At 43.6% G+C, this 15,742-nt stretch overlaps 1 protein-coding gene across 3 annotated transcripts in view; it reads left to right on the top strand.

Moving 5' to 3' along the window:
* LOC120028233 (Golgi SNAP receptor complex member 1-like) overlaps positions 1-15,742 on the top strand; it is a 63,016-nt gene that overhangs the window by 24,088 nt on the left and 23,186 nt on the right. Inside the window, exons 7-8 of one of the 3 annotated variants that reach the window (XM_038973394.1) lie at positions 6,528-6,661; positions 10,695-11,499. The exons of the other annotated variants lie outside the window; for them this stretch is intronic. Of the exons in view, the coding sequence (XP_038829322.1) occupies positions 6,528-6,624 (97 nt within the window). The 3' untranslated portion in view covers positions 6,625-6,661; positions 10,695-11,499. Of the gene's footprint in view, positions 1-6,527; positions 6,662-10,694; positions 11,500-15,742 lie in introns of those variants that run through there. 3 annotated transcript variants of the gene reach the window in all.

Genomic DNA, 15,742 nt, shown 5'->3' with positions numbered 1-15,742 from the left:
TGAAAAAAGAAGCAAAACTTTTGTAGTTCTCGATGGCTAACGTTATATCTTTCAAAAATGGCGCGGTAGAAAGGACTGTCAACACATACTGAACAGCTCACGTTATAGACAAACGCATGCTACATGGCAGACCAATCCAAATCAATCAAGTGTATTTATAAAGCCTTTTTTACATCAGCCGGTCACAGTGCTATACAGAAACCCAGCCTAAAACCCCAAACAGCAAGCTATGCAGATTGTTACGTACGCCTCTTGGAGGGGGGAACGCAACACCCCGCTACATCAACTCCCTGTGGAGTGAAAAAAGTATGTGATCGTAGGTGCGGGGAAGGACGGCAGAGGCAGAGAAATACCGTTTACAGGGAATTTATTATTCCTTAACACGGTAATGTGGGGAGAAGGGGCTGGACGGAACCAAAGCAAAGATAGTAAAAGTTAAGGAATCCCCTCCTACCTTACCTGCCTTCCCACTCTTTACCTAACCTTAAGCACCACCTGGCGTGCTAACCAAAATACGGGGTGGTCCGCCCAGGTTTTACCTAGTGTGCGTAGACAGATTAAATACTACGGGTTATGTATGCCCGCAGCCCTCTTGCCTAAACACTCCCAAGGTGCATTCCCCTTCCCCCCACTGGGAACACATGAAACAGAATAATGTAACAACCCTGGGTTTATAAGCGCGGAAATGGACACTGCCGTTCGAGCATGCTTTTGCAGTACAGTCGATAGCGCGCCGGACTTCGGGCTAGAAGGTCGAGGGTTCGAGACCTGCTCCCTGCTGTTTCATTACACTGGTGTCAGAAGTGATCGGACCTTGCATCCACGACAGTGCGTGTGCTTGGCCGGTGAGCGCGTTCCTGTAAGACGTAGAGTCGCAAGCTAGCGCGAGGACGCGCTCTTTGATAGGAGGGAGTAGTGTAACGACCCTGGGTTTATAAGCGCGGAAGTCGACACTGCCGTTCGAGCATGCTTTTGCGGCGCAGTCGATAGCGCGCCGGACCTCGGGCTAGAAGGTCGAGGATTCGAGACCTGCTCCCTGCCTGTTTTATTACAATAATTTGTCGATTCTTTAAGTGAACATTTTAAATAACCAAAAACACTAAGTCCTATTGTCATACACATAACTCTGAAGGAGCGGCTACAAAATATCAAAAACTTTCACTGACCACAACAATCAACACAGGACATAAAAAGAAGCTCTCTTCCCTGACTAAGGAATACTGGCTTTTATCAAGCTGGAGAAGGAGTTTGTAAGGAAGAGAAAGCTGTATCCCCTGACGAGAGGGAGGGATCAGAGCTCCAATCAGCGATGGGGCCAACCAATCAGCTGCCTCAGGAATCCAGGAAGCCATTTCCTGAAATACACACACATACAAACCCACAACAACACAGAAACTGGTGAACGTAACACCAATGTAGAAGCACGGTGGCTAGGAAAAACTCCCTAGAAAGGCAGGAACCTAGGAAGAAACCTAGAGGAACCGTGCTCTGAGGGGTGGCCAGTCCTCTTCTGGCTATGCCGGGTGGAGATTATAACAGTACATGGCCAAGATGTTCAAACGTTCATAGCTGACCATCGGGGTCAAATAATAATTATCACAGTGGTTGTAGAGGGTGCAACAGGTCAGCACCTCGCTCATCTCCCGGCATGTCCAGCCCATCCATTATCTCAGCCAATCATGGGAAGCGGGAAGGTTCCATCCTTTTTCCGTGGCTCAACCAACTAGGCTCGTAATTTAACTATTTTATTTGTATTTATGGATAATGAATTTTGATAAATTAAATGTTTACGTTCAAATGATGCTCCTGTGAAGAAGTGACGTGTGACATGCGCCTAGTTTCCTGAAACGAGTCACATTTTCATGCCAGATCGGTAGGCTATGCACCTGTTTTTAAAGCGAAGCAATGTGCTTACTATTAGGAAAGTTGATAAATAGTAGGCCTAGTCTAAATAAAATCGAATGGTATCCTACTCTTTTTAGTAGAGTCCATCAAAACTCTGTTTTCTCACGCAATTGCATAGCCTGTAGAAATGTTGAGCAACATGAGCTCATGGGCTCTAATGAAGTGTTTTTGATTAGATTTTCGATTACATTTGCATTATTGTCAGAGTGATTAGAATTACAATAGTGTTCTGAATACCGAACAGTTAGCAAGTTTGGTAGGCTACTAATGACCAGAGCTTGCAGAAACCTAATTACCATGACTAAACTGTCACGTGGAATTTTACTGGCATCAAGACCGTGGGTGTGGCGGTAATACGGTCATGGTAACAGCCTTAGTCCTCTCTCAATCTCTTCCTCTCTGTTTCTTCCCCTCCCTTCCGCTCTCTGTCAACCTTTCCCATCTCTCATTATGTTTATCTATCCTGCTTCTGTGAATTTACCTCCTCTTCATGCTCTTTCTCACCCTCTCTCGCTCCATTTTCCTTCCGGCTTCTAACTTTTTCTGTATCTCCCTCCACTCTCTCTGCTATGTTATCTTCTGTCTGCTCCCTTTCTCTCCCTCACCCACTATTTCTGTGTGTCTCACTCACACACGCACGCAAGCAAGCTCATACACGCTGTCTCCCACTGGTGCTCTCTTTCCATTTATATTGCCTCATCTCGCTCTCTCCGACCACTGCACTTCCTGTGGCTGGCCTGGTGCATATTATGCTAGCTCCAGATATGTTAATGTACTCTGCATGAGTGGGGAAAGCCCTGGGGAACCAGAGAGGGAGTCGCGCCTGCTCCTCCTCTCTGCCCAGGAACTGCTCATGAGTGGGTAGAGACAGAGCCAGTCCCACCCTGTACCGGAGGTAGCAAAAGCATCATCGTCACCCACTATGGCATGATGTTCCGCATTCATTGTTTTAAGTCTGGATACCCTCTTCATAATGCTTTAAAAGCACACTTTATAATTCCTTAAATCCATTTCATAATGCATTTTATTGCACAGCATCGGTGGTTTCCTTGTGCTTATGGGTGACTGTTTTAAATGTGTGTTGGGTGTGGAAGTTTAGGTGTATGTGAGAGGGAAGGATAAGGTGTCCTTGTATGTGTTTACATGATGGCCTTTGCAAATTCCGCACGAACACTTCCACCGTGTCGCTCCAGGTATAATGTTGATATTGACGTAAACCCACCTTGCCTTTAATAGCAGAGCACATGTTTTTGCTGAAGCTTTTGCCTTATAATATAACTGGTAACATATTTGTTAGTACTCTTACTACATGTGGTGATTAGTTTCTTTGCTAGATGGTAAAGGATGTGTGTGTGTGTGTGTGTGTGTGAATCTGTCGTCTGTCTTTGTCTTGTGTAGCAGAAAACATCAGGACACATTCAGACACAGCCGTATATTTCTCTGCATAAGGCCAACATTTTTCAGGGATATTTCAGTAGAACTGTAGTCTAGAGGCAGTATCTGTGGCTGTAGAGATAAAACCACTAAACAACTGCAGATCCACAGGCCCTTTAGTAATCCACTCCGTTGTATAGAGGAGAATCAAAATGACACACCAGAAAGACAGCACAACTTTGGAGAATCATGTTGGTGTCGTGATTGGATTAATCTTTCGCCGTGCATGAGTTTCTTCGTGACTGTATGTGACACACAGACAAACGCGTATTCGTGCATTCTGAAAGTATTCAGACCCCTTCACTTTTTTCCAAATTTTCTTACGTTACAGCCTTATTCTACTTTTTTTTTTTTTATATATATATAAAAAAATCCATCTACACACATTACCCCATAATGATAAAGCAACAACAGGTTTTCAGAAATGTTAGCAAATGTATAGATTAACAGATACCTTATTTACTTAAGTATTCAGACCCTTTGCTATAAGACTCAATTGAGCTCAGGTGCATCTTGTTTCCATTGATCATCCTTGAGATGTTTCTAAAACTTGTTTGGAGTCCGTCGGTGGTAAATTCAGTGGATTGGACATGATTTGGAAAGGCACACACCTCTCTATATAAGGTCCCACTCTTGACAGCATGTCAGAGCAAAAACCAGGCCATGAGGTTGAAGGAATTGTCCTTAGAGCTCCGAGACAGGATTGTGTCGAGTCACAGATCTGGAGTAGTGTACCAAAACATTTCTGCAGCATTGAATATCCCCAAGAACACAGTGAACTCCATCATTCTTACATGGAAGAAGTTTGGAACCACCAAAGACTCTTCCTAGAGCTGGCTGCCCGTCCAAATCTGAGCAATTGTGGGAGAAGTGCCTTGGTCAGGGAGGTTACCAAGTACTCGATGGTCACTCTGACAGCTCCAGAGTTCCTCTGTGGAGATGGGAGAACCTTCCAGAAGGACAACCCATCTCTCCAGCACTCCACCAATCAGGCCTTTATGGTAGAGTGGCAAGACGGAAGCCACTCCTCAGTAAAAGGCACATGACAGCCCACTTGGAGTTTGCCAAAAGGCACCCAAAGGACTCTCAGACAATGTGAAAGAGTCTGATGAAACCAAGATTGAACTCTTAGGCCTGAATGCCAAGCGTCACGTCTGGAGGAAACCAGGCACCGCTAATCACCTGGCCAATACCATTCCTACGGTGAAGCATGTTGGTGGCAGCATCATGCTGTGGGGATGTTTTTCCGGGACTGGGAGACTAGTCAGGATCAAAGCAAAGATGAACAGAGCAAGGTACAGAGACCCTTGATGGAAACCTGCTCCACAGCGCTCAGGACCTCAGACTGGGGTGAGTGTTCAGCTCCCAACAGGACAACGACCCTAAGCACACAGCCAAGACAACGCAGGAGTGGCTTCGGGAAAAGTCTCAATATCCTTGAGACGCCCGGGCTTGAACCCGATCGAACATCTCTGGAGAGAACTGAAAATAGCTGTGCAGCGATGCTCCCGATCCAAACTGACAGAGCTTGTGGAACTGCAGAGAAGAATGGAGAAACTCCCCAAATACAGGTGTGCCAAGCTTGTAGCGTCATTCCCACAAATAATTTATGCTGTAATCGCTGCCAAAGTACTGAATAAAGGGTCTGAATGCTTTATGTAATTGTTAATTTTCAGTGCTTTCTAAAAACCTGTGTTTTGCTGTGTCATTATGGGGTGTTGTGTGTAGATTGACCCCCAAAAAACACCATTTAATCAATTTTAGAATAAGGCAGTAACGTAACAAAATGTTCTAACAGTTAAGGAAGGGGTCTGAATACTTTGAATGCACTGTATATACACACATGGTTGTGTGATTTTAATTTAACCTCAAACCTCATAACTAAGTGAAGACTATATGGATATGACCTAGGCATGGCAAAATTATTGCGTACTTGATGTTGCCTCAATTTATAGAACACCACATTCATCAGTCCCACTTCTCAGTGGGTACAGGCTCAGTGGTGTGATGGCTTGTCTTTGCCTTGTACCTTCTTTTTTTTTTACATCCAGAAGCTGAGAGACCCATAAGTGCTACTGTGGTTTCACGTAGTTCTGTTCTGTCTCAGTAGTGGCAGATGTGAGATGGGCCACAGTGGTGGAATGAGAGCGAGCGCTGTCTCATGCACTCTTTCTTTCAATTCAAGAAACTTTATTGGCATGAAAAGTGAAGGAATCGACAGTCCTGTACATGTACACTGAATGTACAAAACATTAAGGACACCTGCTCTTTCCATTAAATAGACTGACCAGGTGAATCCAGGTGAAAGCTATGCTAAGCTATAATGAAGGATTTTTAAGCCTTGAGACAATTGAGGAATGGATTGTGTGTATGTGTGCCATTCAGTGGGTGAATGGGCAAGTCAAAAGATTTAAGTGCATTTGAACAGTGTATGGTGGTAGGTGCGTTGCTGGGATTTTCATGCTCAACAGTTTCGCGTGTGTATCAAGAACTGTCCACCACTCAAAGGACATCCAGCCAACTTGACAACTATGGGAAGCATTGGAGTCAACATGGGCCTGCATCCCTGTGGAAGGCTTTCGACACCAAAGGGGGGTGCAACTCAATATCAGGAAGATGTTCTTAATGTTTTGTACACTCGGTGTATATCCAGTCTTTTTCACACTCACGCGATTTCCTCTACCTCCTTTTCTTCCTCATGGTGTCTCCCCATCACCCCTCATGCCAGTACTCTCTCACACACACCATTTCTCCCTCCGTTTGTGTCAGTTCTCAGTAGCGTGGACATAAATCTCTCACACACACAGTCCCAGTCCCGACGAGAAGCTGTAGCAAGACTGTGGTTTTTATTTTTGTTTAAAAAGTATCTTTCTCCAATATCTGTCTTGTTTGGTCCATCAATGAAACTGACATACTCATAGCAGAGCTGAGGCTGATTGATCATGGTTGATGAATCACATGAGGTCCAATTTGATTGATCACATAACAGGGTCAATTTTCCTCACTGGATGATTGACAGCACCACTGAGCCTTGTAGCCATGCCTGTTTAATTAGCTATTTGATTTCCTAATCTGGCATCGATCTGCTCACTCACCCCCTTTATCTCAGAAAAGTTATCAAGACAGTACAGAAGTTTCTATCTGAAAAGTTATGAAGGTTAATCCAAGTAGTTTCTTTCTGATTTTAGGAGGCATTGTGGACAGTGTGTGACAGAATGCAGTAGTGTGTGGATGCCTTCCGCAATGCAGTTGTTACTGGACGTTAGTGCTTCACTGAGTCATTGATCTCTGCACTTGCTGGGAAGTTTTGCTCCTAGAAAAGGTAGGTTTCTAGAGGATAAATTGCAATACCACAGAGAATTCGCTTTGTTCTAATGGCAGATTTTAATGACCGCAACAACAGAGCACTGAGCTAAGAGGCGGGATGGAGAATACCCGAGTTGTAGCTGTGCCCGCCGCGAGGATACACACATCCCTATCTTGTCCTACCTCACCTCAACAACTGAACCATATAGCCTGAGAGCGAGTGCGCAACACATAAATCCGTCCCCAGTCTCATTGGCGCTTATAAAAATGCCATGAATCAGCTCTCGCCTCAGCTCTCAACAGTTTCCACCCCCCTCCACCTTCTGCACCTCCACCTTCTGCACCTAATGATTTACTAGCTGAGCACCATAGAAGACTGACGGTGAAGGCCCAGACTTTTACCAGTCATCCTTTCTTCCTTCCATTGGTCACCTTGCCTTTTATTAATTCACCCAACCTCTAATAACAGCTTTGTCAGGTGGGTGTCAACCTCTCCTCACTCTCACCCAGCTGTCCTCCTTACCCCCTCACCACTATCCTCACCCAGCTGTCACCATGATTAATAGACCAATAACAAAGAATTTAAACCTTTCTGCCAATAACAGCTAGTTTTCAGTTCCCCTTCCTGCTCAGACCACTCCGACAGTCCTAGAACAATTCTTGCTTGAATTATTTTTGCAAAAACTTTTTTCCTTTTGAATGGAAATCTATTACAGTCGGGTACTTAATTGTTACCCAGAAATTATTTCATATTGATCTAAAAACGGCAGCATTGGGCCATTTCATTGGCTCATTAATTTGACGCATGTTGCACTACAATGTCAATTTTCCGATTTTGTACTTTCTTTCTTTTCATCCCTCCAATAGAGTTCCAGACACTTGTAGAATCTATGCAAAGGTGCATTGAAGCGGCTCCCTATTAAGACACTTTTTATATTGATTTTGGCACCTTTTTAATATGGATTACATCCTATGTCTTTGTCTCTAGCCAAATAGTTAGTCCTCAAAAGTTTACAAGCTCATTTGATTCGGATCTTTACTCAAGCTTCAATGAGTAGCTAATTGCAGTCTTGCATTGCATACTTGCGTAGGGTATAAATGAGGCTTTAGATCATCAACAGCTGTAAGACTGATGGGAAAACACTGTCACACTACTCCTCTAGAGTGGCCAGAGAGACCGCAGGTCTTATGCTAATAGACTTAAGAGAGGTCATCTTTCCAGGAACGCTAGTTAACACCAACTGGAAGGAAGTAATCATCAACTCCCCATACATTTTCGTGGTAATTTCCTGTATTATTAAATGGAAAGAGTTTACAAACCACACACAAGTCAGAGTTATATTTTAAACTCCATCTTTAATTATATGAGCTTCACCATAGCCCTTTGACTCTCAGATCAATTCAGTGTCTATAAATAAATTCTCTGAGTGCTTACAAAAGAATACTTAGTATCTTTTATAGCCAAGATACACCCCTCTCAACTCACATGACGAACCACAGATCTTAGGAACTTCACAAAGGGCCTTTTACTTGAAAGAGGAGTATCCCATAGCCAGATAGCATTAGCTATAAATTATCGTTCAGTTTGGTCTCTTAGACGAGGTTCTACTTCTCGTTCTTGGTACTTCATATTACCAAAACATTACCTCATCCAATGGCATATATCAATTGTCAATTCTAGATACTCCCATCTCAAATACACCCCCTCTTCTCCCCACTCCTGGAGAAGTTCACTAAGGGGAGTGAACCTCTAGGTCATATACTATGAAAGATAAGTTCAACATCAGAGGGGTGGTATAATGGTTCCAGACACTGCCATACTCCCCCCCCCCCCCCCCCCCCAATGGGAAAATGAGGGAATGACTAGAGTACAGACATAGTGGAGCCCTTGGCTAACATGGGTTCACAGATATATTCATTATGAAGACAATGATTCAGCTACGACAACATACACACCATTAGGGCTTGTCAGAGCACCAACGTTATACCAGAACGCCCTCATTAACTCTCAAGTGCAGTTTAAATCAATATCAAGTCTTGATCTCTGTCAACTTTTGATCGCTGTGGTAGGACATTGAGTCACCTGCTCCCCCGTTGGTGAATCCAGCGATGTGCAGTGTGTCGTCGTCAGCTCCTGGACCCACAGAGGAGGAGTACTTGGCAAACTCTCTCGTTTCCCCTCAAAGTCCTCCATGTCCATCCTCATACTTCCTCCTCTGGGTGAGATGGAATATGTCTTCCATCTCACCCGGAGTGATCCCATCGCCTGTGCCGTCCATCCTGCCGTCAGTGGCCAGTACATCTGCACGCCGGACGTTGGGCCAATGAGGTAGACGCTGTAGATGCTGCTGGGTTGGGTGTTGTCATGGTTGTAGATGTCAGCACAGTCTAAAGGCAGGGTTTACTGAGAGTGGACGGCTACAGGAGCCAATAGAGCCAGGAGCAACATTACCTTCATTTTACCGGGTGGAGAGAGTTGTTTCACGTTGATTTGTGTCGTCTCGTTTTCTGTTTTGATGGTTTTTCTGATTGATTCTGACTCTTATGCCTGTGATGAGCCCAAAATAACATGATCAACATTACAGATTTTTATGGAGTTAACTGTGCAATAGACCGTATCTGCTGACTGGGTGGAAATGTTGTAGCTGTGTGTTCATTGACGTCAAGGTACCAGTACTGCTTTTTGGTTCTTGACTAACAAGCCATGGTGAGAATCAGACGCCTGTGTATTTTCCTGAACTAATATGTGCGTGCATGCTAAGTTTTACAAAATCAGCTTAACAATTTGATAATCTATGAATGTAGGTGGATTTGCAGTTTTCACAATTTTGTTGCCGTAGACCCTGGAAGCTTTTGGTCTTAGCAACTTTTTAAAGCTACTGTGAGATCAATACATCCTTTTTTGGGACTTTTCTGAGATATAGCCATTGATTCTTGAAGAATATAACTTATGCCACATGAGCATAGTATAACTTTCTTACCCAATCAGAACCATTCAAAACATGGTAAACTATCATTTTCATTCCGTGGATGGACAGTCTTTACGTCCAGAGCGGTCTATGAATGTAAGAGTAGTTCTCCAGCCCCATCCCTCAGACTTTTACCAAAACAGCTTTAAAACTGAATGTTTTATCTCCTCTTGGGGCAACATTTATCTATTCTTGACAAAATGGGAAAACTGTGCAAACAAAGGGGTAAATACCATATATGGTTATTCATAATGCAGTATCCAGCCTTTATTTTGTATTTTTTACCATGGGCTATGTTTTGGTGGTACATGTGTGATGCTGATGTAATTGTGCGAGGTTAAGACCGTTTGTATTGGAATGGAACACCTGTTTGTGTGTGTGACTCATCTGGCCTTCAGAGGTCTGACTGGTCAGGTGCCATATGAGGACAAGGCCTTTTGGCTATGGTGTCCCTCCACCAATGACTTTGCAGAGTAATTATTTTAAACCACTATTCTCAATCTCTTCATGGTCATTTGCTGCATTTCTATTGGTCCTCCTGTCCTGAACCCTAACGTCCAGATCGTCCCTTCATATGGACAACCTGGCTTCGTTCCAGTTCTCTACCCTTCTCGGGGTGTGTACTCGTTCACTAACAATCATGCGTTGGATTGGTGCAAGCCTAGCTGGAAGGAGTTTCCACCATATTCCTCACACCAGTCCATTCCTTATACACTCCCCCTCATGGATTTAAAAGTACATGCTTCAGGAAGGGTAGATAATCCTAACGCAGCCAATGTCCCATAACAACCCCTTTTTTATCTTCTAGTAAGTTTTAAAACAGGAATCAAGACATAACGGACATGTTATTTTCGGAGCAATGAAATGGCAAAACCATGTTTAGTTAAAGCATCTCACTAAATGCAGTTGTACCCATAATGGTTTGATAAGAAGCTACAACAGAGTTTTGTGTAGGAACACACAACTAGTGTATTTGTTGGAAGTGATACAGATGATGTTAAAACATCTCACTAAATAACCCTAATATTATTTCCCCTCCTACTGTATTGTCTACTCTCTCTCTCCGCCCTGATGATCAAGAACTCCGCCCTGATGATCAAGAACTCCGCCCTGATGATCAAGAACTCCGCCCTGATGATCAAGAACTCCGCCCTGATGATCAAGAACTCTGCCCTGATGATCAAGAACTCTGCCCTGATGATCAAGAACTCCGCCCTGATGATCAAGAACTCCGCCCTGATGATCAAGAACTCCGCCCTGATGATCAAGAACTCCGCCCTGATTTGACTACCTCTATTTCTTCCTCTTGGACACGAGCCAGACCGACTTAGCTCTATACTCGCCTCGCCCTCCTTTCTCTCCCTTCTCTCCTTCCTCTAGTTGTGCTGTTCTTTCCTGTCCTAACCATAAAAGATGTGGTTGTCAGGCAGGGGTCAGCCCATTAGTAAAAAGGGGGCCTTGCCAGTCATAGATCTGTCTCTCTCTCAGTAAAGCCAGGTGGCACAGGATGGAAGGATGGCCACGCCCGCATCCCCTACTGCCCCCGGAGGACATTAATCACTGGGGGGGATATGGGATGAAGTGTGTCCGTGTGTGTGCTTTCGCAAAGCCGAGACATTGTGTAGTACTGTTGTGTACGACATGATTACAATTGCTTTGACTATCACAATCGCATCCTGTCTGGCAGAATATAAAATCATAATTGTTCCGACCAATAATTGAGGTTTGTCCACCAATGACCAAGCAATACACTCTGGTGTCCTGTTCCCGTGAAGGGAGGACTAAACTCACTACTGACTGCTACTTTGTTTTTGTTTATCCTCTTTTTTTCTGAGACATTACCAGTATTGATTTAATTAGGAAATAAAGTGCTGTGACCATTGTTTTTGATGAGCAACTTGAGCCGCAAGGGGGGGGGGGGGATTGTGACACTAGAAGAATATGTGTGCCTGCTCAGAGGTTATTAGGCTCTGTGGAACTAGATGGAGGAGTTCTCGCCATGCCCTCTTCCTCCAGGGTAGGGAAGAAGACTCTGGGGACTCTCCTACTCAGGGGAGCAAGATCCTGGTTCTCCTGAGCCCATCCCTCTTAGTCATCCAGGGCCTGGAAGACCAAACAAATTATTTACTCTGACTGGCTCCAGCTAAACCTCATTATCTCTAGCTTAGATGTTACTGCCTGGTTCCATCAACATCACAACAATATACCTCGGGATTAATTAACCTGTCCCCCCCCCACACACACACACACACACGCTCTGTCGGTCGGTTCAGGAAAAGGGTGGGGCGGGGGTGCTCCTTTTTAAAAGCCACACAGAGCTACAGGTGCAGCAGATTGCCTTGTCTTCAGAATGCGTACAGTATTTCCATTACAGCAATATTTAATGTAAGATGCTGCCCAGTGCACATATACTGTAACAGTCATCACATCCCACCACCATTCCACACCATTTGCTCCATTCTAATTGGTTAGCATCCATAATGCTGTAATATATACAGGAAGTGCAATGGAAGTACAAAGAAATGGCACCTTATTCCCTATATAGTGCACTACTTTTGACCAGGGCCCGTCAAAAGTAGTTCACTGTCTATATAGGGAATAGGGTGCCATTTGAGACATACTGTGAAGCAGTGCCTGGTCTCTGTGTGCAGCTGGCTGTGTTGCATTCACTGTAGTTCAGATTCACAACATTATTTCCGTCTGTTGAGCCACTTCACGACGTTAGCCATTATCTCCATCTCATCACACCTACAAAGGACAGCCACCCGGAAAATGTGTTCAAGTTAAACTGGGGGGAGGGAGAAGGGAAGATCAACTCCATTTTGGAATTTTCTTTGATCTTAGGGGAAATGAGGGAGTTGGCCAGTTCCATGCTGTTGCCTAAAGAGAGCTCTGTAACAACAATTTGGGATAATAGCAATAAAGACTTGCTTGTGTTTGGTTCATCAATAAATACTTAGTTACAGAACTCCCACCCTAGGTGAGAGGCAGCCTACACTTTTATTCCTTTGACTTCAGTAGATGAATGAGTCTAGGGTAAACTAGTAGTAATTTACCTGTTTTTTAAACTCCATACTTTTTTGGATAACTTGTGTGTGAGGCTCTCTGCACAACCACAAAATGGGGGGTCCAATGTCAATGAGACTATTGCTGAAGGACAGGAAGAGAGACAGAGTAAAGGGTCTCGTCAGCAGCAACGGACCACTTATAACAATTAGCAGCACATTGCTAACAGTGCTCACAGGCTTAATATGTCATCAACGGGTTGGCTGCAGATGAATGACACAGTATGAGGTGACACACCAGCTAAACAGGCTATTAGCTGTATCTGAAGATGAGCTCTGAGGTGATTGGTACTGTGTCACAGTGATGGGGACTAGGGATGATAGCAAAGCTATTTGTTTGAAGGATATGATTGGGCACTGTGGGTAGTAAGAGGTTAGGAGTGGTACTATTTTGGCTGTGTGTTCATATTCAAGTCAGGTATACACTGAGTTTACGAAACATTATGAACACCTGCTCTTTCAATGACCTAGACTGAGCAGGTGAATCTAGATGGAAGCTATGATGTAAGCCTGACTTTGACTGACAGTGAAAATGATATAGCACACATCTCTCAGATATACGTTCAGGAGAGGGTCCCTCATCCCCTTCCATCCCTCCCTCCTTCCCTCCTGTCTGGTTATGTAGCATTAGCATGCAAAGTGTTACCTGGGGTGGTAACGCTTGGCTAGCTGAAAGAGAGGTATGAAGGGAGAGATGATGTTATGGGAAATTAGGGAGTTAGCCATTTCCATGCTGCTGCCTAAAGAGAACTGTGTAACAATATAGGACAGGGAGAGAGACTAAAGCTTGAGAGAAGGAGAGATCTAGTAAAGTGCCTCGTCAGCAGCAACTGGGGCCATTAATAACAATTAGCAGCACAGTGCTAACAGTGCTAATCTCACAGGCTTTGTCTTGAATGGGTTGGCTGACACCGTATGAGGCGACACCCCACATAAACAACAAGACTGGGATAGGAGGTACCGTGGGTAGTAGGAAGTCAGGAGTACATACATACATACATACATACATACATACATGCATACAGTTGAAGTAGAATCACGACTTTTATTTTAAGAATGTGAAATGTCCGAATAATAGTAGAGAATTATATATTTCAGCTTTCATTTCTTTCATCACATTCTCAGTGGGTCAGAAGTTTACTTACACTCAATTAGTATTTGGTAGCATTGCCTTTAAATTGTTTAACTTGGGTCAAACGTTCCAGGTAGCCTTCCACAAGCTTCCCACAATAAGTTGGGTGAATTTTGGCCCATTCCTCCTGACAGAGCTGGTGTAACAGTCAGGTTTGCAGGCCTCCTTGCTCGCACACGCTTTTTCAGTTCTGCCCACAAATGTTCTATAGGATTGAGGTCAGGGCTTTGTGATAGCCACTCCAATACCTTGACTTTGTTGTCCTTAAGCCATTTTGCCACAACTTTGGAAGTATGCTTGGGGTCATTGTCCATTTGGAAGACCCATTTGCGACCAAGCTTTAACTTACTGACTGATGTTTTGAGATGTTGCTTCAATATATCCACATAATATTCCTCCCTCATGATGCCATTTATTTTGTGAAGTGCACCAGTCCCACCTGCAGCAAAGCACCCCCACAACATGATGCTGCCACCCCAATGTTTCACGGTTGGGATGGTGTTCTTCAGCTTGCAAGGTTCCCCCTTTTTCCTCTAAACATAACAATGGTCATTATGGCCAAACAATTATATATTTTTTTCATCAGACCAGAAGATATTTCTTCAAAAAGTATGATCTTTGTCCCCATGTGCAGTTGCAAACCGTAGTCTGGCTTTTTTATGGCGGTTTTTGAGCAGTGGCTTTTTCCTTGCTGAGCGGCCTTTCAGGTTATGTCAATATAGGACTCGTTTTACTGTGGATATAGATACTTTTGTACCTGTTTCCTCCAGCATCTTCACAAGGTCCTTTGCTGTTCTGGGATTGATTTGCACTTTTCGCACCAAAGTACGTTCATCTCTAGGAGACAGAACACGTCTCCTTCCTGAGCGGTATGACAGCTGCGTGGTCCCATGGTGTTTATACTTGTTTACTATTGTTTGTACAGATGAAGGTGGTACCTTCAGGCGTTTGGAAATTGCTCCCAAGGATGAACCAGACTTGTGGAGGTCTACAATTTTTTTTTCTGAGGTCTTGGATAATTTCTTTTGATTTTCCCATGATGTCAAGCAAAGAGGGACTGAGTTTGAAGGTAGGCCATGAAATACATCCACAGGTACACCTCCAATTGACTCAAATTATGTCAATTAGCCTATCAGAAGCTTCTAAAGCCATGACATAATTTTCTGGAATTTTCCAAGTTGTTTAAAGGCACAATCAACTTAGTGTATGTAAACTTCTGACCCATTGGAATTGTGATACAGTGAAATAATCTGTCTAAACAATTGTTGGAAAAATTACTTGTCATGCACAAAGTAGATGTCCTAACCGACTTGCCAAAACTATAGTTTGTTAACCTTTCTAGGACACACGTTCCGCTAGCGGAACCCCCCCCCACAACATTCCGCTGGAAAGGCAGCGCGGGAAATTCAAAAATATTTTTTTGAAATATGTAACTTTCACACATTAACAAGTCCAATACAGCAAATGAAAGATAAACATCTTGTTAATCTACCCATCGTGTCCGATTTAAAAAATGTTTTACAGCGAAAACACAACATATATTTATGTTAGATCATCGCCAAGTCCAAAAAACACACAGCCATTTTTCCCAGCCAAAGATAGGAGTCACAAAAAGCAGAAATAGAGATAAAATGAATCACTAACCTTTGATGATCTTCATCAGATGACACTCATAGGACATCATGTTACACAATACATGTATGTTTTGTTGATAATGTGCATATTTATATCCAAAAATCTCAGTTTACATTGGCGCCATGTTCAGAAATGCCTCCAAAATATCCGGAGAAATTGCAGAGAGCCACATCAAATAACGGGAAATACTCATCATAAACTTTGATGAAAGATACATGTTTTACTTAGAATTAAAGATACACTTGTTCTTAATGCAACCGCTGTGTCAGATTTCAAAAAAACTTTACGGAAAAAGC

This window comes from Salvelinus namaycush, chromosome 34, assembly GCF_016432855.1.
Source record: "Salvelinus namaycush isolate Seneca chromosome 34, SaNama_1.0, whole genome shotgun sequence".
NCBI lineage: Eukaryota > Metazoa > Chordata > Actinopteri > Salmoniformes > Salmonidae > Salvelinus > Salvelinus namaycush.
Note: the sequence above shows the minus strand (reverse complement) of the source record. Positions and strands in the feature narration are given on the sequence as shown.